Below are 25,213 nucleotides of genomic sequence, written 5' to 3'. Positions count from 1 at the left end.
AGAAAGACTGACAGTGCCTATTCAGAAACTTTGTGTATCAGAGAGGTCAGCCTGCATCCCTTACCCCGTGGATGTCTCTGGAAGAGAAAGCTGCCCTTCCCCTGCTCCTTGGCAGGCACCAGCCACGCTCCCTGCAGGCACAGCAGACCCATGGCCAGCTTGTGCCGGGAGAGCAGCCCTCAGGCTCAGCCTGCAGCCTTTCACCTGCCCTTTGGTCTCAGCGGGGTTGATTTCTTGCATCCTTGTGCAGGTGTGGAGAGTTCTTCAGCTGGGTGCCTTGCTTGCCACAAGCTCAGTCTTTCTGTCAGTGTCATGCAGGGGCTTCAGGCATCCCCTCCGTGGCCATACCTCAGCAGCCCTGTAATCTCTCGGAACAAATGGAACAATTTTTTTCCAATCCTAGGGAAGGCTGTTTCCAGCTGAACATTCACTCCCTGTCTTTGCAAATTATTAATAGCAATCTGCTTTCCCAGGACAGCGTTTAAAGGATTCCCGCTCTTCAATTCTCGGATATTCTTTCACTATCACTGTTTTTGTAAAGCTTTTCTCTTTGAAGTGGTTGACACCACAGATCCCCAGCACATTCTGCCTGGGAAAACCAGGAATCCACCAACAGAAAATGAAAATGTAGCGAAGCGACTCAGCCTCCTGCTGTTGCAATACCCACAGCTGACTGCTTGGCAGAAAATGGAGCTGCTGATATGCTTAGGCAGGCATCTTTTCCATCCTGGACCACTGATCTTCTCTTCTATAGGACTTTGGGTCCCTATAGTCTGTCCGTCCAAGGCTTGGCAGGAGTTTGAGATGATGCAGGAACATGCAGTGCAATCATCCCTATGTCTTGACATTGCACAGAATCACAGAGCTGTTAAGGTTGGAAAAGACCACCGAGATCATCCGGTCCAGCCATCTCCCTACCACCACTGTCACCCACTAACCCATGTCCCCAAGCACCACGTCCAACCTTTCCTTGAACACCCCCAGGGATGGTGACTCCACCACCTCCCTGGGCAACCCGTCCCAGTGCCTGACTGCTCTTTCTGAGAAGAAATGTCTCCTAATTTTAACCTAAATCTCCCCTGGTGCAACATGGAGTTTTTAAAGTTTTTGGTCATGATGCCCCTTTAATAACATTGACACTTTTGTCTTTGCACACATTATTACTACATTTAAAAAGCTATAAATATTTATATATTAAATACTGCTTTTACAAGTACCAAAATAATGAATCTACACCTGTTCCATGATTTAACTGAGATTATTTTAACTACCATCAAATTGTTATTTAAATACCAAGCAGAGGGAAAGCTGTCATCAGTCCAGTTTGTAAAACATAAAGCTAGGGAATTCTGCCTTCTAGTGGGCAATTTTAAAATTCATGTCATATTTTGTGATATATTTATGATTTATTCAGCAATAAGAATATTGTACTGTTAACATTTGATATAAAGTTTGAGGGGAGAGATTTCCAGGGAGGCATAGGGGAGTAAAGTAATTTAATGTTAGAAAATTACAATATTTTGCCAATGCTAAGTGCAAGAACTTGGCTGCAAGTGTGCTGAGTCATTCAACAGAATGTGAATCTTTTATCTTTTAAATTTTGCTGGGACATGAATATAATTTTCTGTGCTTTTTTTTGGAAGTTGATCCATTGTGTCTTTTAAGTGTAAAATTTGAGTAACTTTATAATAATTGCTGCACAACAAAAAGAAAATTGCCAAACTATTTAATTTACTTTATGTTTAAGATAAATCAGCCACTCACTACGGGTAGTAAAAGAACAACAGAATAATAAGAAGAATTTTTATGGAAACCAGTCCACAGGTTAAAAAGAAATCATATCTCAAGCAATATTGGTATAATCATTCTGCCAGAAAATGCCAAACATGCTACGGATTTACTTGAAGGCACCAAGACAGGTTTTAAGGAACAATAAAGACATTTTTTACTTATTTTTATTACCTTTACCTTTTTACCTATTTCACTCTAGTGACTTCTCAATTAGTTTAGGATAATATGATGCAGAGTCTGTCTCACCCCTGCCATTTCTTGCAAGGCTCTCCTTCCAGCCCTCTGTAATCAGAGTGCAGAGAAGCATGCCATCATGCTTCTCCCTTGAGCCAATAAGCAGGGTGTTTTCTTTAAAATGGTCTTTTCTTTATATCCTACCATCTCTGTATAAATTTTGCACATTCTTTCTGCAGAATTTTAGAAGTTATGCTGTTCCCTGTCTGCACATATAGCTAAAAACCTTCAAGCACTCAGCATAATGTTATTACTAACAGTTATTACTAACTTTTTTCCCCCATCTTTAATAAACATAATCTACCATGTTAATGTCCTTTCAAATGAATTGATGAAGATGTTTTTCTTAGATCACTCCTTTGAGTGTGTCATCTCTTCTTGTATATCCCAACACTGGGCTCTCCATTGCTCTGTCAAGTGGAAGCTCCTTTTTTTCACCTTCTGGGTCTTCCAAAAATTGTCCCCATACAGCACATCTTGAGACATCTGAGAGGCAGACTCCCACTTCTACTTGGTCAGTGATCTTTACTTGCTTATTACATTCTCATGCAGGGACCTCTGTGCTTATTGCACTGCTGTCCATGACTGAGAAATATTTTCTGTATCAACTTGAAAAGTTTCTGCCTTTTCTTCCTTTATATTCTTCCTTTAAATATTCTTTTACTGTGACACATACAAAACAAAATTGGGGAGTAGGAATCTTGATCACTCTCCATCCCACTGTTTGCTTGATTTTTTCCCCTCCCCTATTTGCTTCTATCCATTTTTAGTCTCATCTTATACTTGGATGTGTAGGATAAAGAAGAGGGTAGGAGCTCTTTTTCTGATTGTTTGGTTTTGAGTTTGTAGAAAGCCTGGACACTTTGCCTAGAAAAATGATTGCAAGTTTTACAGCAAAGCAATTAATTGATGACCTTGCAATGACCATACTAGTCTATTGACAATGCATTAACTCTAAAAACTGTCAGCAAAACTAAATCTTTCAGACTGTTGTGGTTAGCATCTTAGTATTTCTAAACTCTGGAAGTTAAAACTTTAAGTGTTAAGTCACTGTCTGAGGCCAAACACAAATGTTGTTGGCTCTGTGTAACAATTTATCAGAAGTTAATTGTCTATCAGTGAAGCTTAAATGGATTCTTTATCTATCAATTAGCTGTATATAAATTACAAAATATAGTTTATCCTTACGCAGATAGGCATGTCTGAACTTCATTATTTTCAGCAGCTTCAGCATTATACAATGTTTAGCTCACAAGTTAAAAGTAGCTCAGTTATTTTGAAAAGTGTTTTACAAAAAAAAAAAAAACCTTTACATTTTTTTCTTCAAGCATTGTTGCAGGGCAGATGGTTCAGATTCTGTTGTTTAACCATCCTCGTTCTGCACTCTCTATCTTTAGCTCGTACGCTCTATTTTGACGCTATCACATCTTTGTGTTTGCTCAGGCTTTTCGTCTAAGGCGGTATTTCAAAGGAAAACACTGGAATTTTCCTTCAAAAGGGGGGAAAATACTTTCACCTTGTAGAAAGGACATGTTCCTATTTAAAAAAAAAAAAAAATGAAGCCTCCTCTTGGCACACAGCCCAGCCGTACTATCGGCGCAATCTAGCAGCTTGGCAGCTTTGCGTGTTGCCATGTTCCCCCTGAGAATTAGAGGGAAGCTGTTCTCCGCCCGGCCGAGGCTGCCAAGGGATGGAGTACTTTGATCCGTCAGGGTAATGTTGGAGTAGTTCTCCTCCCAGGTACTAAATGTGACAAAGCACATTTAATTTATTTCCCTTTTATATAAACATTGAATGTTTTCAGTGAGAATCCAGAGATTTAGTGCAGGCCTTTTATTAATACCAAATAAACCTTGCTCTCCCGATTAGACGTGAGCATTGATGAGTCTCTGGATAGGGAATTTTACCTTCAGAGCACTAAAAACAGAAGTAAAAACTTTATTAAATAATAATGTGGCTTACTTTAATAACCTATTTAATATGATGTTAAACTACAGTTTTTGTATTTATGAGATTTGATCTTTCAATTCTTGTTATAAGTATACATATATATGTTGTACAAGTCATTTTTAACTATTCCTTTTCAGGGTTGATATCTTATGCAGAGTACCTGTTTTTGCTGACCATCCTAACGAGTAAGTATTACATATTTAAAATACATATTCATATATACTCAGCTGCTAACACCTTTCCAGGAACAGCTTCTGATATTTTTTCTCTTCTAATTTTCTACAGAATAGTTGGACTTAAAGCACAATTGTGTATAGTGTGATAAGGCATTAATATAAGTGGATATAACTTTAGTTGATTGCAGCTTAGTTCCATAGTGTCCAAATTGGTCCATGGCATTGTGTCAAAAATCTTGATAAACCCTCACCGTAGGATAGAAAAGTCCTTCAAGAATTATTGAATAAGGGGAAGTGTTGAATACAGGACCACATAAAGAGGGGAAAGAAGAACAGTGAGGGAAGATAAATAATTTGTCTCCTGGATAGCAATTTCAGTCATTTTGCACAATGAGATGTTAGCATTATAGCTCATGCAGTGGTGTAAAAAGCTGTTGCAGTGTCTGAAAGGTTGTTGCCTTGTATTTATATGCTCAGATACGGATGATATACATAAACAGCAGATTTCTAGAGTGTCCCTTTGTTTGACACTTTAATTCTTCTTTTTTTCATGTTTCTGTTCCTGTTGACTTTATTTCCTTCATGGATTTTATATGTATTTCTTCCCCCTCCTTTACCTCCTTCCTTTTACTCTCACAGACAACTTTTTTTTAAACTTTTTTGCTCGGTATCTTCATTAGTCAGGGTCTCCCATCTCTTGTTTTGGCTAAGAGATGTGAAACTCATGTCTTGTCATGTGTGTAGAGAAGAAAGGTTTGGGTAGCTTCAGTAGAAGTCAGACCTGATTGTGTGGCTTGTTCTTTCAGACAGTTTCATCCAGCTACATAACAGAGAATGAAACAAAAACAAAACAAAAAAAAAAAACAAACAAAAAAGCTTTCAGTGGAAGCAAACTCGCTTTATCTGCAAACAACAGGCATTTTGTTGCTTGTGTGTGGAACTGATCTTCGATTTTCTAGTTCTCTTCGCCCATACTTACTCTCTTCTGTGCTTGCTACCTTTCTGTGCTGTTCTGATGAAGTGCAAGTGAAGCTGGAAAATACCAAGATTTGAGATGCAATGCATACAACAAGCATTAGGCAACAAGACCCATAGACTAGCAGTGCTTGAGCCTCATCGCTTCAATGGCCTCAAGGCTTAACCAGTACTGACTGTTCAGTGCTGCATGTGACTTGAGTGTGAGTTATGCCATGTGTTCAAGTGTTGTTTTTTAATCACAAGTAATAGTAGAGTCTTGACGAATAAAGCTAATTTTAAAAGTACTTGTTGCAAAACAAAAAAAAAAAAGAGTTTTGTTTTTTTAAAGACAACCACTTTGTAACTTAAGAAGAATGCCTTGATTAAATTTGCAGAAATAGGTGCTGCAGTTTCTATTCCTTCAAACTTTCGTGGTAGCTGAAAGTAACTTCATGCTGATTTAGTGCCTGAAACAATTAGAAAATTGAAGCAGTACCAGAGCAAGTTGTGCCACTTCTCCAAATAATCAAACACTATTTTTCACAGAGTTTATATAGGAATATATTGAACTGCAAAAGTAAAGGCATGTTTCAATGAAGGACAAAAATGAAGTGCAAATGTTGCTGTCATTTGCTTTCACACTGCACAGAGGCCTAACCTACTGAGCAGTGTGAAAGCAAATGTCAACAAGTGTTGGTGTCTCCATCTTTGCCTAACAAGCATGCCACGTTAGTCAGCCCCCAGCTACACAACCTATCCCACTTTTGCTAGGGAGAATTAATGCAAGATTTCTTAAAGCAGATATTAATACTTAAATGACTTTTGAATCACCAACAGAGCAATAGGAAAGCCAAAAAAGGGTCAGCATAGTCCTGGCTACAGTATGTTGCTGGCCAGCCCATGCTGCCCATCATATATAAAAGCATTACTTGTAACAACACTGGACCTCCAAATGTAATTTAGTGGGAGACAAAGGCTTTATTTGCCAACTGTGATCTTCGTTTTCTTTTCTCTGTGCCTTGTATTATTGTCTTTTTTCTTTCAGTGCTGTATTGAATTTCATTTTCAGCAATTGGTTAATGGAATTTTTGGTAAAAGCTCTGCCTGCCGAACGAGCCTAGGAACTGAAACTGTCACCACGGCTAAAAGCTTTGCTTCAATTAGCCAGTCACTGAAGCTGACAGTTTGGTCAAAGCAGGAATGGTTGCAGGGGAAGCACCTAAGTATAACCTGCACTCACAGCTAAGATGAAACTCATGGGCTCAGATTTTGGAATTTTGCCTGATTCTAATTAAATACAAATATATCTGAAGTAGTCTTTGAACTATGCTTATTTTACGAACGCATACCTTTGGGGTTACATCATATCAGATAAGTATGTCATCTCTGAACAGTATAAGCAGCTTTAGGTCCTATATTTTCAGTAACAGCTTTCTTATCTGAAAATTGCAACACAGATGGTATGAATTACTATTAAATACATCAATTACTTTTATTCTCTAAATATGTTACAGGATAGACTCTTCTTGCTTTTGTACTAGTAACACAAATTTAGAGTGAGGCATTTCCATGGAAAGGAAGCCAGTTTTGATTATTGTGACCCAGTTGCTGGGGAAGGGCTCTGCTATGCAGATTGCAATGGTATTTATAAACTATCCTTACATCACAAGGTTGCTTCACAGAGACCGTTAATTGGCTGCTGAAGATGTAGTTATTTCTAAAATGTAAAAATAGTTCTTTGTTTAACCATCTTGCTATCACTTAAAAAGAACAGGGTATTTCTTTAACTTTTTGCCTTTTCAGAAAGACTCTAAAAAGAAGCAAGACATGAAGCTTTGCAGGATGGAACTGGAAGAATGTACTTCCAAAATAAAATAAAATCTCTGGAGGCATTAGTGTTTGTAGAGATACTGCTTCACTGCCCTCATGAGTCCAACGTTACTCTTGGAAGCATGAATATATGCTGCAGAAGATAACTCCATGGCTTTTGCTTTAATGCCTGTCATGACTGTGTTGTGGAATTAATTCACCTGCTCCAGAAATTGCTGGGATAAGAGCTGGCTACTTCAGTGAGCTGTAAATGCATTTCAGCAGCACACTGCTCCTGTGTGGGCTTGCTAATGAGCAAGGTCACCTCATGTAAGCAAAGTAAGATCAGGAAATTGTGGGAAGGAGTTCAGAAAACACAGTGTTGTTATAGTGCCTGCAAAACGCAGAACTCATTAAGTGTTTGCATTGAAAAGAAACATCCACGCGATGAAGGAAATGCAGGGTAAAGTTTTATAAAATTCCCGAAAAATTCAGCTTGATGGGAGGCATACAAAACATGCTTTTGTCAGAAAAAAAAAAGGCCTGAAATAGCAGTTTATTACTTCTCAGTAACATTTGAGTACATTGTTTAGGGAGGATGGAGAAGAGAAGGAAAAACAGGCCTGTGGCTACCACAGTGGGAGCGGGAGCTGGGAGAACTTGGAGCACCTCCAAGATTAGTCCATTTTCTAGACTAGTGCAGACAGAAAATAGTGACATAGAGTATCACAGGGAAGAAGTACTGGAGAAATACATTAGATCTTTCACACAATTTGGGAATTATTATTGGTTTCTCAAGTCACTTTCCAGTCATGTCAGCTAAGAAGTAGCTTTAATAAAGAGGGCAGAGCTGGACTTCAGAACTGAGCCAAAATGTATAGAGAATATATGTGATAGACCACACCAGTAGGATGTACAACATACTCACAGTTGTCTGGATCAGATGGACATTTGTGGCAGTAGTTAGGCATTGCTGCCATTTGTTGCTTTGCCATTGCATTAATAATCCCTTGAAATGGTAGTAAAAATTATTTTTGGAATGTTTGCTTATATTGAAAGAGGTACATATGGTTGACTGGAAATATGAAGTACATGCATGGCTGTGGCAAATGGAATCTGCAGGCAATATTCCTTTTAGATTAAATATTTATGTACTAGTGTAAATGCGTGTGTGTGTGTACACCATAAAGTTCTTTCACACTTTGTTGCAGAACCCCAGACTGGATTTAAGATCGCTTTTAAAATGTTGGATACAGATGGCAATGAGCAAGTTGAAAAGAAAGAATTCTTTAAGGTATGTATATGTATGTGCATATTGGTTTTAAAGCATTTAAGTATTTGCATAGGTTATATTTGCTAAATGAAGATGCATTAAAATTTTTAAGCCTATTTTTTTATCTAATCTGTGATCACACATTTACTAAAATACTTTATATGAAAGGAGTACATAGCAAAGCATTGCTGTAGAAATGCTTATCATACATGAATCCGCTTTGAATATTACCTTCAGCTTGTATCTAAACCTTTCTTACTGGGGAGGCAGGAGTTATTCTACATCCCTTAATCATGGGAGCTAATTTAAATAATTAGCCCAAGCCAGGAGCATGTCACTGAGTTGGTGAACAAGGATGCAGCCAGTGGTCTGGTGCCTGAGCTCACTGCTGGGCCCAGTTTGGCTCAGTCGTGTAGGGGTAGCCTATAGGGTTGGGCAGCATATAGGATTAGACAGAAGCAATGCCAGAGCATTGTGCAAGAACTAAACAAACTGTCAAAGGCAGTGATAGTTCTCCCAAAAGCAAATACTGTTTTTAAGGCAACTTGGCCTTAACTTTAAGGCAACTGGCCTTATGGAAATCCAACCAACTTGATTTTAATTGGTAGAAATACTTTTCTCTTTCCAGCAGACCAAGCTATGTTATTTCTTACAGTTTTTATCAGAAGATTAGACTGTGTTCTTCTTTGAACAGTCTAGGAAAGGCACAGCCTAAGACATGTTTCCACTCCGCACTGTAATCTCAGTGTGAAGACTGGAAGCTTTCAGTCTTCAGGGTGAAACCTCGTGCAAGTATGGTGGCAATTCTGCAGGTGGGACTTCAATTCTGGTGTTCCACCAGAGCTTCCGGGTGCAGTTTTCACAGAGAGAAAAATGGTGTGTTGTTAATTCTTTAAAATGTTTGTGTAAAAACAGTTAATACAAGATTGCTGAGATAGACTCCATATAGTTTGCTAGTCAAACTGTAACATGGTATAATTAGTGTCTGCTTTTCCTGTCTTAGTGGTAAAATTCTGACTTTATTGAATTTAAAACTCCTTTTGATAGTCTACTGGTTGTTAATCTCCTTCTTCCTTTGAAGAATCCTAGAGTAGCTGCAGGAAAACACTGAGGAAACGTACTTTAGTCAGTTAACCTGTCACTTTAAATAATAGTTATATTGATAAAAAATACAATAAATAATGGCAAGTGGTGGACAAATTACAGACTTCTGTATTTTGTTCCTGTATTTTTGTACAATGAAACATCATATCTGTTTCCTGTGAACATTTGAAAGTGCTGGCACTTGAAAATATAATTCCTTCCGTAATTCATACTCTCAGAAAAAAATGTCTAGAAAATCTGCTTAATAAAAATAAAGGGAAAAGTGGAGAGTGTTCAGCATAGAGAAAGTTAACAGAGCAGTACCAATGAAAATACCGGCAATTTCCACAGATTATTTGACAATAATTCTAGGAAACTTAGGTAAGAATTTTGTATTTTTGTTTGTAAAATGTCAATCATGCTTTGAATTGTGTATATCTCAACTCTAATGTGTTAATGAATAACCAAGCACAAGATGTATCATGTGAATCATTCCGGAAAGGGAGAAAGGCAACAAGCAGACTCTAAGCCTAAGTCCTTAATGCTTGAAACACGTGATGGAGATAGATAAGCTGTTCAGAGCTGTGGGGATCAGTCACTGAAGGAATATGAGATGCAGGATTTCCCAGTGGATTCACTGCTCTTTCCTAATATCAAGTGAATGTTCAGGAGCGGAGATCTTGAATGCAATTCCGTGCTTTGAAAGAGAGAGGGTTCTCTTTTCCTCTACAGCCTTTCCACTTCTGTACACATTTTCCTCTTTTCAAGGAGGAGTTTAGGGAAGGGGACAGACTCCTCTCTCCTCTCTATCTCTTTGTGTTCAGGCCAGTCTATTTTTAATTTCTTCTTCATCCATGTTTCAGTGGTAAAAGTCAAAATGCAAGAGACATTGCACCTTATTCCAGTATTAGGGCCCAGAACCACAGTTTGTGTTTTGAGGTGGGCATTTACAAGGATTTTCTGCTTTGCCCTGCAGTTCCAGAATGAAGCAGATTTGGTAAATATTGGGTTTTCACAGACCTTAGTGCCAACCCTGCCAGAGTGCACAAAGTTGTTTCCCAGACCCTTATTATCTGCATCCTTGCAAGGACTGTAGGATACTGGCCAAGGCATTCATATGAGACTTGGCAAGAGGAATTTCCAGATATATGCATCCCTTGAAGTGGAGTCTGACACTAGTGCACATAACCCAGGCACCTTCACCTGAGACCTTCCATCAAGGATAAGGCTATCAGAGGTCCAAAAATCCCTATCAGATAAGGAATTTCCCTGACTGTCCTGATGAAAGATTTTTAAGTAAAATTAACAACAGCTCCATACTGTTGGAAATGGAGGTAAGGTAACTCCAATGGTACATAGAGGAGCTATGTGATTCAGATTTAATAGACAGCCTTTAAACAGTAATTCAAAACAGCAGATACCACAAAAAAAAAAAAAAATAAATAAATAAATAAATAAATAAGCTTGTAGAGGCTTATCTAAGACTGAATGAACAAGCACTGTCCAGCAGTTGTGGTGGTTTGGTATAGACCACCTGTGCAGTGTTATAACATCTACAAGCACTGATCTCTCTTCAACAACTAGAAGATGCAAAGTCACATTCTTTTTTGGAGTTGGATATATCCTTTCAGTCAGCTCATCTTCTTCAGAAAATACTACTTCTTTGTAGGCCTTTAGTAGAGAGGCATCCATTATGCATAACAGGCCTCATTCTTTTTGAATTTGCCATTAGTATCTCACTGTGATGAACAGATATAAATATTAAATGCAGATAAATGTTACATGGAGAAGTTCAGTATTAGAGGCCATTGCTTGAGGGCAGAATTTGTATCCCTCTGTGAGCAGTTGATGCACTGTGCTGGAAAAAATCTGCAAACTACTGGAAATTCTCATCATTTTTTCCCAAAGTATGGTTTCAAGCAACATAAGGATTTGCAGTCTAAGAAAACAATAAACAAGATCTTCCAGAATATTTGAAAGAAAAATTATACTTCAGGTCTGTGTTCCTTAGTATTCTTTGCAGATCTTCTGAGAGTCCTTCATAAATAAAACCCAACAGGAAAAATCCTATTTTCTCTCATTTGGAAAGTATTACCCATTTTTCATGTAAGAAGAAAATGAAATTTGTCAGAATATGGAGGAGCAGATGTATTTTTATCCAGAGGTCTATATTGCTATTTTGCTATCAAGAAATTCATAATGCACTTACTGAACTGGCGGAGCAGATGTATTTTTATCCAGAGGTCTATATTGCTATTTTGCTATCAAGAAATTCATAATACACTTACTGTACTGGCCAGTCGTTTTTGTAAGTGATCAAAAATAAAAAGAATTTGGAGAAACTTGGAGAAACTGGTACTGTTGACCTGTCTCATATTTAGAAAAGTCATGCTTTTCTAAAAATAATAATAGAAAACTCAAACTGAGGCTATCACAAGAAAGAGAGAAAAAAAGGAAAAAAAAAAAAAACAACAACAACAAAGAACAGGTGAATTAAAAAATTTGAAGGCCATACAAAAACCTGTGGCAACAGAAACAGTACAGTTTTTTCTACCCACTACTTACAAGCCCATATTGCTTCTCTAAAAACATAGCCAAAAAGAAAAAAATGAAATATATATATATATAAAGCCCTAAGAAGAGATTTGAAAAGCCCACAACATAATGACCATGCTAATTTGATCATGGATTTTTTTCCCAGTTTTAATGGGGAGGAATAGTGAGGAATAGCTCAGAAATGTTTGAGAAACAAGCCAGCAGTGTCAAAAACCCTAGCTTTAAAACCATCTTTCCTAAAGACTCTAAATCCAGAGTACTCAGTGTAAGTCTGTATCTACACCTAACTTTTAATAAGTCCCTTCTTCTTTCATTTTTGCTGTCCTTTTGAGGATTCGTGCAAATGTCTATGAAAGGTAGGTATACCCTATGCTATGATAAATCACTCATTCTTTGGTCGCGTTGTCCTTCCAGGCTAAAATAAAGTCATAAGGAAAGCTTGCAGCCAAGATACAGTTTAGATGCTTTTAATAATCAGCAATTTAATGTATTTCCTATATTACCTGAAAGCTCTACTTCAGACAGTGAAAGTATGTTCTCAAGTGTGAGTCATTTCAGTACTTCTAAAGATTGTATTGGCCAACTCATTCGAAATTCATTTCATTTGTGGGGTGGAGTGGAAACTCAGACCACATTCTGCTTCATTCCAGTTCTGAAAACATGGTTGCTTATTTAATTGAATTACTCTTTTTTGATAATTGTATAGTACCTCATTTGAACAGGCATGTTTTTCTTGTCTAGAAGAACTTGTCCATAGCAGAACTACACAGAAATGTGTAGGAGGACAGCATGAAAATCACAGAATAATTTATATTCCCCAAGTGACCCTTGATTTTGTATCCCTGAGTTTCGAGATCTTACGGAGTGAATACTAAGCTTCTGGTGCAAAAGCATCTCTTCTAAAAACAGAGTAATTGTTGGGTTGCAAGAGAGAGATTCAGATGTGCTGCTTGGCTATTTTAACCACAATAGATCAGACTTTCCTGGGAAAAAGTGTGTTTGTATAGCAAAATATCCTTAAGTATGCAAATACCTTGTCATGACCAAAGAACCTTGCAAAAGCGTTACTGAGTTTATAATTAATAAATGGTGAAATTAATAGAAGTTTCTGAAAAAAAAGAAAGCTCTTGTAAGATCTAATGTGTAATTTTCCTGTGTTTTGTAATGTCTAAACGAATACAGCTGCAGAGAATCATTGGGAAGGAAGATGATTTAAAAACAGCTGGAGATGAAACAGTATTTCAGGTATGAAATAGAGACACATTTTTCTTTACAAAGCTATTGTCATATTCCCTGTGAACTTTTTTATTTTTAGGTAAGTGTTATTGTTTTAATTACATATAAGTTCATGATTAGTCAACTTTACTTTCTAACTGGGAAAGCAAAATGATTTTCATTTCTGAATGTCCTGTTGAAATGTATGCAATTAATATGTTTTACTGCTGTGTAGTCACTCCACTATTTGGTTTCAAAGTAACTCTTCCACACTTCAGAAAAAGACAGAAAAACCTCTGAATTGCCACGTAGGAAAAGATGACTTTGCAAATAAAAATTGATGCCTTAAACTTACCTAAATGCTGCTAATGCAGTAATATCACCTTGATTTGAGTTGGTTTGAAATGTAGTTGGTCTCATTAAGATGACAAAGGCAAGGATCACTTTAGATAGGTCCACTTCCAAAAAAAAATGGCTTAAATCCAGACCAGAAGAAGAACCAATTTTAGAATGCAGTGTTCCAGCCAGGTTAGAAGTTTCACTGGATTTCAGACCATTCGGACATAGCAAATATGTATCGTTAGTCAAAAGAGCAGGTAAATTCCTGATCAATTCTGTCTGTTTTTCCCTTAATCCTGACAGTATAACCTACCTTTTTTCCTGAGTGGAGTCTTTGCCAGCTGCCATCTTTTCTTCAGTCTCTGTTCAGCACAGAGACATATTCTGTTACCTGGATGAGATTGAATGAGACTGAAAACAGAGGGGGAAGTTCACAGCATTCTGAAAACACTTCAGGATAAGTTGATGAACTGGGGCAAAGGAGAGGGAGAGTAGAGATGGATTATCTGCATCTATTGCTATAAGGTGCTGCTTGCATCAGCAGCACTACTTCTTGCTTAAATTGGATGGCGTAGATGAAGTGTTTTTCTCTCCACAGACTTGCTTTCTGTCTTAAACTGAAAATGGATAGTTGGGAATAGGGCAGCAATGGCTAATGTTGGAAGCATTTGATAAGAAAATCATACAGGGATCTGCTTTACAAACCTGTCATGCGTCAGCATTTTTTTACAGAGAGTAGGTCTGGCTTGTGTTTACTTTTTCACCAATCCAGGGAAAAATGGAAGTGACAGTATTGGTAACACCTTTAATATTTACTAGGCATAAACAAAAATTGTTTCTGTTCCATGAAGGTATTGGTCAATATGCATGCAGAGTTCAGCTGAAAATTATTTAAATGAGTATCAACCTTCTTTTTTGAATCATTTCATCAGTCACAAGGTTAAAATAGCTAGCTTTAATAGGGTTGTCTACTTCTCAAAGCCAATTTCAATTGAGATTTAACTGCCATGACAGTGAAGGATCTTTATTCTGCATGAATGCACAGCTATAGTATAAAACGTCTAGAGAAACTTTGATACTGTTGGACAGACTTAGCTATAAACACGTGAGCTTAGTGGGGGCTAATTAAATACCTGAGCCTGACTGTCTATTTAGTCATGCTTCAAATTTTATTTTAAGAATTATCCATTGAAAAACATCCATTGAATGTATGTTTCTTAGCAAATTGTAAGTGGACTTTTAGCCTATTCAAAAGATGGATTAAATATATTTGCATAGTACAGCTATCTTGACTAACTATTCTGTTACAATTTTTCTTTTGATTTTTCTATCCTGTCTTTTGTCTCTCATAACATAATGTGCTTATAAGCAGTGAATGTGACTATACTAGCAGAAATTTATTTACTAAAAGGGTTGTGCAGCATTGCCCGGGGAAGTGGTTGAGTCACCATTCCTGGAATTTTTCAAGAAACATGTAGATTTAGAACTTAGTAGCATGATTTAGTGATGAACTTTAGTACTAGGTTAAAGGTTGATCTAGCTTATCTTAGAGGTCTTCTCCAACTGGAAGGATTCTGTGATTATACATATTTACCCTTTATTTCTGAGAATTATGGCAGTCAGTATTACTTTCAAGCAAAGCAGGTAAAGCATAAAAACATGTATTTTAAATTGTCAGTGTTTTTTGAAAGCCAGGATATTTCAACAGAAGTTTGGTGTTTCAGATAATTCTTTATTTCCATACTTTCACAATTTGCGTACAGGTTTGCTACTATTTGAAATCAATTCCAGGATCTGATACCAGATGGAAAAAAAATGTTACTGATTTATGAAAATCAGATTTAAATTGTGGTCTACAACTTCATTTAACCACCAGATATACATATCAGGTATTTTCTCTGTCCACCATGTAGGCAAAGGTCCCAGTCAGTCATTTACTGTTTAGAGATACCACTCGATACTCATAGTGTGTTAGGAAAAGAAAAAGCAGCTGTGCTCTTAGGTCCTTGCATCTCTGTTTCCTTTACTGAGAATTTGAATACAACTCTAAAATTCAGAATTTTACCAGTTATGAATGGCCCTTGACTGGAATTGCAGTGGACTTGGTTATCTAAATAAGCACATTTCAGTTGAAGGATTTACTTTTTCCAATGTTAAAATCAATGCTGGAAGAAAAAAAATCTGCCCAGCCTTAGCCAATCCAGTTGTTCAAGAATCTGCTTGTTGACTTTTGCAGGGCATGCAAACTGATTTGTTCGTAGCATAGGCATGCACGTGGTGAAGGAAAGATGCTGGTACACTTACAGAACCATCAGTCTGGTGATCAGTAGACTGGAGAAGTCAACAGGGGCAGTGACTGTCTTACCTGGCCCATCTTCCCCATAGGCCAAAGGCACTGCTGCATCTCACTTCTTAGCGCAACCATTCTCTTTCATGTAAGACATCCAGCTGAGCATCTGACCTTGCTTCTTGAAATGGGAGAGGAATATTGCAGAGTGTTATAGGGAAGCACATGAGCTAGAAGAGTTTGGTATATTTTGAAAAACATGTTGTACAGTTAAAGGCACTAGTTGCTTCTTTGTGTTGGTGCCCAGAGTTCCTTAAAAACTAAGTTCTAATTGTGTTACGTGCGTTAACATTCTGGTAGGGAAAACAGTGCTAATGTTTGCAGATATCTGCTATACAGCCCAGTGGTCTGGAAGAGGGACTGTGCTCTTGGGCCCTTCAATTTAGATTAATGAGTTATCAAGCAGTTTCAATACCTCTAATTTAATATGCTTTGTGTAGTGGCTAAACTTAGAAATTAATTTTAGCTATTGTTAGAAAAGGAATGGCAATACAGAGTCTTCTATAGTTCTTAAAATTGAATTACCTGCATTGTTGAATTCCCAAATGATTAAATGCATGCTTCTGAATTCCAGAGTGAACACATTTTTATACAAAGTATCTCATTTCCATACATTTTTTTAAACATTTAACTAGTACTTAGGGACACAGCTATTAATCTCTTTTAAATGGTATGATTTTAGACCCACAAATGGATATTTTCCTATATATTGTGTATCACTTGTTTTAGCCTGTCTACTTCTCTTTTTTTTTCCCCCTTTTTTTTTAGTCCTAAGAGAGCTGAATGACATTAGTCGTTCACACATTTATCACCATTTCTGACCTTCAGGCATTGCAACATTGCAATGCATCTCCTCAGCCCCAGAGACTGAATGGGCCATCATAACTTGTCCATCCACTCCTTAGAATTTCTAATTAATTTAAAGTTTTCTGTCCATAGCTTCAAAGTCTGCAAAGCCCTGGGCTCAGAATAACTAAAGATTGACTAAACCAAAGGGAGGAAGAAGGTGATTAACAGCCATGGTCTTCTAGTGCAGTAATACTCTGTAACAGGGGTACCACATATCTGTGCAGCACATGAAATTTTCCAAGGATGTGGCCCAAGACTAAAATTATTGTCCCTCCCAAAAGAGTGCATCATAAATCTTGCCACCTTTCATTTCTTTGCAATGCACATTTCTTCTTGGACTGCCTTCTCCAACATACACGTGCATGTTTTGTATCAGCCAATTAACACCGAATTCTGTTGAACAGCTTCTGGATACATTAAAATGAGGATTGTTGCTCTGATCCTGCATGTTTTAAAGGAACTTGTCCAGGAAGGTAAATCCCATAAAGATCCAAGCAGTACAGCATCAAAATACTCAGCTATTAAAAAGCTGCTGGGTTGCTCACGGGCAAGGAAATTATTTTATTTTTCCACATGATTTGATGACAGTATAGCCTCAAGAGAGATGAATAAACATCCTTTCTGCCATCTTTCTAGACACCTGTTGTGCAAGTACATTACCATGGGACTGGACAGTGAAAGTCTCTCCCACGAGGAATTCATCTGGAAGTCTGCTGTGGTCACAGCAGCACTGCTTTCCATTTCTCCTTTAGTCTCTGCTGTGTAACCTCATCTGAAGCCCTTTCAATTACAGAGCTTGAGATGCTAGATAGCAATGTGGGCTCCTCACAAGCCAGGGAGGACACAGGCTCTGGCCTCACAGCTATAAGAGCTGCAGTCCTAGAATCAGAAGTTGTAAGAATTTGGTAATAAGGTTGCTCTGCTCTTATGACTACATAGTGCATTTGCTTATAAAATTAATTGGAACAAACTGGAAAAGCTGCATGTAATTAGGATTAGTTGGCATTTTGTGACAACTGGCACTTGGGGCCCGAATGTGGAACACCTGGTTGGGACAGCGGGGTGGGGATGTTGGTGACAAGCTCTGGATCTGTTTCAGCACAGACAGCAGGGAGCTTCAGGCGTGCTGGGAGCGCACGTGCTTTGCCTCAGAGGCCAAATTAACATTAATCAAAAGAGCGTGCTTCACAGATCTTAATACCTCCTGAGGGGGGTCCTCATTATGAATTCTCTACTTTTTATGGAAATTAATATTTTTAAAGCGTGGTATGACAGGGAGGCAGGGCCTGAATTCCTGCGAGGAATTTACACCAAAGCTGCTTCCCCCCACTGCCACCACTGCACCTGTCAGGCCTGATTCAGCAAGGTTGGGTCCCTCTCACCCTGCTGGCAACAACTTGAGTTGGAACCTACTCCTACTTTTGTCACAAAGTGTCCCCACAGTGTCTGCTCCCAGATTAGCTTTATCCTCTCCAGCTGGAAAGCTTTTTTATTCCATACTTCCTCAGGAACAGAGGCAGGCCTTGGGGTGGGGTGCTGCAAGCAGAGAACCAGTGACAAGTGGTGTTCCTCAGGGGTCTGTCTTGGGACTGGCACTTTTCAATGTCTTCATCAATGACGGAGACGATGGGATTGAGTGCACCCTCAGCAAGTTTTCAGATGACACCAAGCTGAGTGGTGTGGTTGGTACCAAAGAAGGAAGAGAGGCCATCCAAAGGGACCTGGACAGGCTGGAGAAGTAGGTCCACGTGAACCTAATGAGGTTCAGCAAGTCCCAAGTGCAAGGTGCTGCACCTGGGCCAGGGCAATCCCAGACAGGAGCACAGACTGGGAGAAGAACTCATTGGGAGCAGCCCTGCAGAGAATAACCTGGGGGATCTGGTGGATGAACAGCTCAACAAAAGCCAGCAGTGCGTGCCTGCAGCCCAGAGGCCAACTGCGTCCTGGGCTGCACCAACAGAGGGGTGGGCAGCAGGTGGAGGGAGGGGATTGTGCCCCTCTGCTCTGCCCTGGTGAGGCCCCACCTGGAGTGCTGCGTCCAGGGCTGGGGCCCCCAGCACCAGAAGGGTGTGGGGCTGTTGGAGTGGCTCCAGAGGAGGGCTGCAAAGATGGTCAGGGGGCTGGAGCACCTCTCCTGTGAAGAAAGGCTGAGAGAGCTGGGAACGTTAAGTCTGGAAAAGAGAAGGCTTCTGGGAGACCTTGTTGTGGCCTTTCAATACTTAAAGGGGTCTTATAAAAACGTTGGAGAGAGACCCTTTACTTGAGTAGATAAAGAATAGGACAAAGGGGGATAGTCTTAAACTAAAAGAGGATATTTAGATTAGACATTAGGTAGAAATTCTTCACTGTGAGGTTAGTGAGACACTGGAACAGGTTGCCCAGAGAAGCTGTGGATGCCCCATCCCTGGAAGTATTGAAGGCCAGGCTGGATGGGGCCTTGGCCAACCTGATCTAGTGGGAAGTGTCCCTGCCTATGGCAGGGGGGGTTGAAGTTAGATGATCTTTAAGGTCCCTACCAACCCAAGCCATTCTATGATTCTGGGACACTCATAAAGTTACATTTTCCTCCTAGGTCAAGCCATTATGGTACAGCATAGCCACTCCATAGCATCATCTGTCATTAAAGAGCAGCTAACACCCAGGCAGTAGGAGTGCTCAATCTTGTCAAATGCTATATATAAATTGTTTGTTGTTTACAAAATGCTCCTTGGGATTTCTTATCAGATACTGTCTGTTATACCTTGAGTAGGAAAAAAAAATGCACAGCTTAGCCTGTCTGTACCAGACCTGGTGTTTCTCGAATCCTACCCAGTGAGAAAGTGCCTTGCAAAACATTCATAACTTTAATACGGATTTACATGATTAAAGCTGATTCATTCTAAAATTACATGTTGTTCACTCTGGAGCCCTGGCTGGGCTGGCTGGGCTTTGCCAAAAAAACGGCTGCTTTTGGAGATCTGGATCTCCCAGTCTCACTAGCTTGCCTGTTTACAACTTTTCTGGCTGGCTGAACATGGTAGGATTAATCATAATGGATGCATCTTTAAAAACTACTTCCCACAACTGAGTTATAGTTCTTATAACTGTAGAGTTGCAGGATATATATCCCAACAGTTTGTAGACTCTCAGAATGACAAAAACCTTGATGGTCTTGAGTCATGTTTGAGGGGAAGCTGCCTAGAATGAAGACTAGATGACCTCCAGGGATAGAAGCCTGCCATGAAGAATTAACTGACCTGGCAGATGAAAAACAAGTAACATTTCAGAGAAATGCACTCTCAAAAAAAATTGCAAGGATTTAGTCTTAACCTCAGAAAGATCTGTGTCATCCCTAGCAGATAGAAATTAATGTATTGTTCTCCTTGACCCTACTTTCAGTACTACCTCCATTCTTCATACATCTACTCACCATCTATCCATCTATCTTAACCAAAAGAAAAAAAATAAAAACTATGTATTATTTTACATTTTCTATTAAAGCAATATATTGTAAAGAAAATGCCATCTCCCAGGAAGCAAGTAAGAGAACAAGGAACATATTATAGATTTTAATCATGATGAATACTTTCCAGTCATGCCTCAAGCAAATTCTGCGATGAAGGGTAGTGAGAATCCAAAGACAGTAAGTCTATTAACATTTCAGATGAGTTTTGAAAATCAGTTAGGTACATTATTATGAAAATCCTGTCTCACTATGTGATACATTTCTCAGTGGCACTTGTTGCTGCTTGCTGCAGTATCAGGTCCTAAATGTCAAAAGCTCAGTGGGGAGGTACAGGATTAGGTAGGTCTGTTCCCATGACTCAGTGTTTGCAGCATCAGGTTTCTATGTTAACAGTCTATGTAACATTAAAAGGAAATATCTGATCATGTTGTCTGATTTCATTTAACAAGGAATAGTTGCATAATTCATCATTTAGTGGTACTTTTAACACCTTGTGTTAAAATTACTCTAAGGACATAGGCTCATGTTTGTAATATGTACATGTGTGTTCATTAGAAAATAAAGACTTGAGTGGCACCAGAGCTTGGTCTTCAGGATTCTCTGTCTGAATCAGTGGACCCAGGAACATGTCCGAACTCCCCAGTTGAGACACATGTCCCTGCCCCATTCCATGCTCGCATCAAGATGCGAGTCAGAACACCACCATCCCTTCTCCTCTCTGTGCCTCAGCTTTCTGTAAAGCACACAGCCCCAGAAGTTGCTGTAGTGCACCTTCTAAGGGCTGAAGCCACCAGACACAGCAGAATACAAACTTTCACTCAGTTTAGATAGTGGTTCTATGACCGAAAGCTACTGAAAGTCTGATCCTTTTTACAGCTGCAAGATTAGGTTATCATCTCATTCTGATTGCCAAGAGACATTCCAAATGTAAGTTGTTGTTCTACCTAAGCTCAGGAGGGTGAGGTGTTGGAAATATTAATAGAGCTCTCATTATCTTCTAACAAAGATTTGTCATGTTCGTACTAATTTATAGATTTCAGTAGCAAAAGCTCCTAATGATTCTGTGGACAAAAAGGAATTATGTACTAACATGTACTTTAATTTAATAGCATTAACTCTAGTAAAAGCAATTTTTTGAAATTTTACCCTTAAGCTGTAGCCTCTCTGGTCTCGTATTGCATATTCTGTTTTAAAGAAATGTACTGGTTTCTGGTTTTAAAATACATTGAGCTCTCACTAACAGAGTGTTTGGACATCTGCCAATTCCACTTTGGAATTTAAACTGATAAAGAGGGTAGCCAACAAGTAGGTGCATATTTGTTATAAATCCAGGGATAGGCTTTGTCATCTTAGATAAGATGAGATAGCTATTGTTTGTATGTCTTCTTCTAGTTTGTATCTAGAAAGGCCAAATAGAAGAAAAATCTTTTTCTGTTCAAGTTTTACTTTTTAAAATGTTATTTTAAACATTGTTTTTCAGCTCATTTAAAACACAACACTGATTTTAATATGGAGTCATTAAATTGGAAGCATTAAATTATGTGATAGTTTAGTTTTTAAAATTACATCAGCAAATGTATTCCTTGCATTTTTCAAGTGTTCTTTGTACAAATAAGAAAAACGCACAAAAAGCAGATTAGAGTCTCCCTGCAGTGAGAAATACATTGATTCTTCTCTGATTCTTCTTAGAAAACTTTACATTGTCATTAATAGTTAGGGTTTGACATGCAAACAAGCATACACAAAAGGTTGACTTTTGACTTTCAAGAGAGCCTATATGAACATTTATGCTTCAGTCTTCTGATCAGTAATCTGAAGTGATTAAAGTTTAGAAGGATGGACCTTATGGATACTGAAGTATTCTTTGCCTGCAGTTAAATGATAAAGTTCAGTAAGTGCAGTTTGCATATGGCTTGAAAAGTTTTTTTTCTGTGTTCCCTCACACTTAGTTTGTATCACTGACATTTAGTGAATTGTGGCTTGCAGTCGAAATGAGGAATGTTACCTCTTAACTATAAAATAACTGTGTCACATATGCAGTAAGCATGAAACACGCAGTGGGCTAATGGGACTTGTTATTGATGATGCTGAAAGCTAAATAACCATTAGTATTAAATCTTATGAATAGACTCTTGTCTTTCATCTTACCTCTTCAACCAGATAAAAGACACAGAGGCTATTTAGATGTCATAAGAATAGTTTGTTGAAATCCCTCTGGACTTAAAAAAAAAATCTCTCTTCATGTTGCTTAGTGTTTTGTTGCGTTCAAAGAAATGCCAGTATGCTAGTGCTGAAAGAAGAATAGAGCAGAAATCCAGCATTATGTGTGGTTTTAGGCTTGTTAAAGATGCTGTTGAGTTGAAAAAATGTGCATCCTTTTTCTGCAGAAATCTCTTCATCACATTTAGAAAATGTAGAAAAAATGAAGAACACTGAAGATTGGCAAGAAGCCTTCTAAGACCATATAATAATAGAATACTGTGAAAGTTTGTATTTTTCTAGTTTTATTTATAGTTTTTAGATGACTGTAACAAATTAGAAATGCCTAAAAACTTTTTTTACAGAGATGTTAACTTTATTTAAAGCCCCTATTCACCTAAGCATAAGGCCTTTTAAAGATTTAACTAGCAACATTCTCAGTTCTAATAATAAAATACACCAAAGGTGGTTGTAAATTGTACTCAGCTTTCATACAGAATATTTAGAAGTAGTGCATATACACAGTGTTACCAATTAATGTTAAAGAATTATTCAGCTTTGAGATTCTTGTGTGATAGCTTTGGGAACAGTAATTCAATTACAAGCATCTCTTGTGAAATTCTAGTTCAAATAAATATTTCCAGATTCATTGTGAATAGATAGCAATAATCATACTTTTTTTTTGTTATTTTATAGGGAGCAGAACTGGAAAGCTGTGATGTTAATACCATCTTGTTGGTACATTTCTTTGGAAAAGAAGGAAAGGAAAAACTTCGCTATTCTGAGTTTTTCAGGTATTTTTTCAACTAGGCCAACCTAACAGCAACCAGTCCTGTTCCTACCCCTTTACTTTGCACCAACACCGGCATTAATCTGACCCCACACTGAGCTGGATCAGAAAGTTAAGCGGGTAATCAATCAGGAGACTATTCGTGATTTTGCATGATTGAATTTCTGGTTTAGCTCCTTGAATCAACTCTCTGCAGGAGAAATTGAATACCATGATGTACTCAAAAGCAGCAGTGGGGCTGGAGGCCATTCGGGTTGAGACTACCATTCTAGGCAGCTCTGCAATGGCATAGTGTAAGACAGTATGATTCATCTGTATTTTACTTCTTTTTGATCACATCACCAAAAAAGTGTCTGCTAATCAATTACACTTTACGGAGTTGAGATGTTCCCCACCCCATTACAGCTGTCATGGAACGATACAGGCAATTTATCTGCTTGCTTCAAATTCCAACTTTTGTTGAAACTTTCGCTTTTTTTCTCATCCTTTGAACTACTTTTGCAAGGGGATAATGCAGATAGGTACTTTGTGACACATCAGAGCTCAGAATTAAGGCAGATGGTAAACAGAACATCAGATTGAAACTTCAGTGGCATATCAAGTGTCCATTAGTGCTGGAAGGAGCATTGTATGCAAGTCTATTTCACTGTAAGCTTTGCAGAGAAAGTTTTAAGACTGGAGTAGGAAATCATACAGTTCATGCACCATGCACATGTCAGAAAGACGCTGTAATACTTGTCTGCATCAGAGAACAAAGTTCTGCTGTAGTTGGTTCCAACTAGAAAATGCCTCTGGGTATCAGCTGTTAGCGTTATAATTGAAGGAGGTCCTTCTTCCAGTGTTTATTTTGATCAGTAATGATGACCACCACTTACACAGCATCACAACTCAACTGGTGAAAACTCTTTGTTACTTGGGAGATCAATTGCTATTTTTAATATGAATTCAAGACACATCTTGCTATGTGAACTTGGGCCCAGAATCCAAATACACACTTTGAGATAAATACAAGTTAAATGACTAAATACCTCTGTGAATCTGGACACACATCTTGAACAAAACATCAAGCGAACATTATCTACATTAGTATTATTTTTTCTGCAAAAATAATTGGACATTTACAGACTGTGAACATAAACTGTGATAAATGTTGATTTGAATTTTTGTTCAAAATCAGGGGAATCCTTATCATCCCTCCTAAAAATGATATTCTTGCAATCAATAAATGTTTGGGGAAAACCGGAGCGAAAAAGGAAGAGTGACAATTTTCCTAACTCTAAAGAGTGTTCCACTCCACTGGCTCAGGCACATACCAGCCTTTAAATAAATAGCCTTTCTCTTTTGAAGGCCTCAACTCAATAGGAATCTTAGTAAAATAAGTTCAAGATGCCTACAGCTCCCTTCTCTATAAATACCATAGAGCCTCTCAATGAAACAAAAGGATGAGAGCACCAGTAAAAGGTTGTGTTTGCATATACAGTGTAAACTGAAATGCCTCAGGTTTTAGATAAAATCCTACACTGACCCACTGAGGCATTACATTGATAAAACTATGTACCTAGTACATTCAGAACGTGTAGGTTAAAGACCTTTGCCTACCACACAGATAGAGGCCTGTAATCAAAATCAAACTCCCACATCTTGCTCTTAAAATCTGTGGGATAAGTGTAAGGTTTAATGCAGGTAATTTTTCAACAGTGGCAGTTATTTTTTCATAGAGTTGGAATGTGCCTCTTTATCACTGCATAGACACTCCATCTCAGTTGCAACATGACAGTGAAGTTTGTTTAACACACAGAAAGGTGAATAAAAGGATCAGTGTCTTTTTAACCTGTGTGAAGATATCACTTTTCACATGATTTTATTTGCAAGTAAATCAAGCACATCTTTTCTAGGTTCCTATTGTTCAGAGAAAAAGTGATTTCTATCTGATGGCCTCTCATAACATTTTACCTTACGCGGGAAGCTATTGTTGGCTGTTTGATCAAAGTGCCACACTGTTTTTACAAGAGATGACTGATGAGCTGTACAGACATAGATCATTGTCAAAAGCAGAAAATAACGATGGTAAATGCTTTTATCATTTTCCAAGTTCTTGCCTAGAAAGCTTTTCCATTGATCAGTGCAGTACCTAGTAGAAAGTAGGGGTGATTAGATTTGATTAGGACACACTAAAACTTGTCACATTAGTTAAATACAC

At 38.2% G+C, this 25,213-nt stretch overlaps 1 protein-coding gene across 1 annotated transcript in view; it reads left to right on the top strand.

Annotated features, from left to right (window-relative positions):
- MICU2 (mitochondrial calcium uptake 2) overlaps positions 1-25,213 on the top strand; it is a 151,144-nt gene that overhangs the window by 112,817 nt on the left and 13,114 nt on the right. Inside the window, exons 5-8 of the mRNA XM_084305885.1 lie at positions 4,113-4,160; positions 8,129-8,211; positions 13,012-13,074; positions 22,920-23,017. Of these exons, the coding sequence (XP_084162011.1) occupies positions 4,113-4,160; positions 8,129-8,211; positions 13,012-13,074; positions 22,920-23,017 (292 nt within the window). The remainder of the gene's footprint in view (positions 1-4,112; positions 4,161-8,128; positions 8,212-13,011; positions 13,075-22,919; positions 23,018-25,213) is intronic.

The sequence above is a fragment of the Netta rufina genome (assembly GCF_964035555.1).
Source record: "Netta rufina genome assembly, chromosome: 1".
NCBI lineage: Eukaryota > Metazoa > Chordata > Aves > Anseriformes > Anatidae > Netta > Netta rufina.
This window is presented reverse-complemented; position numbering and strand designations above follow the sequence as displayed.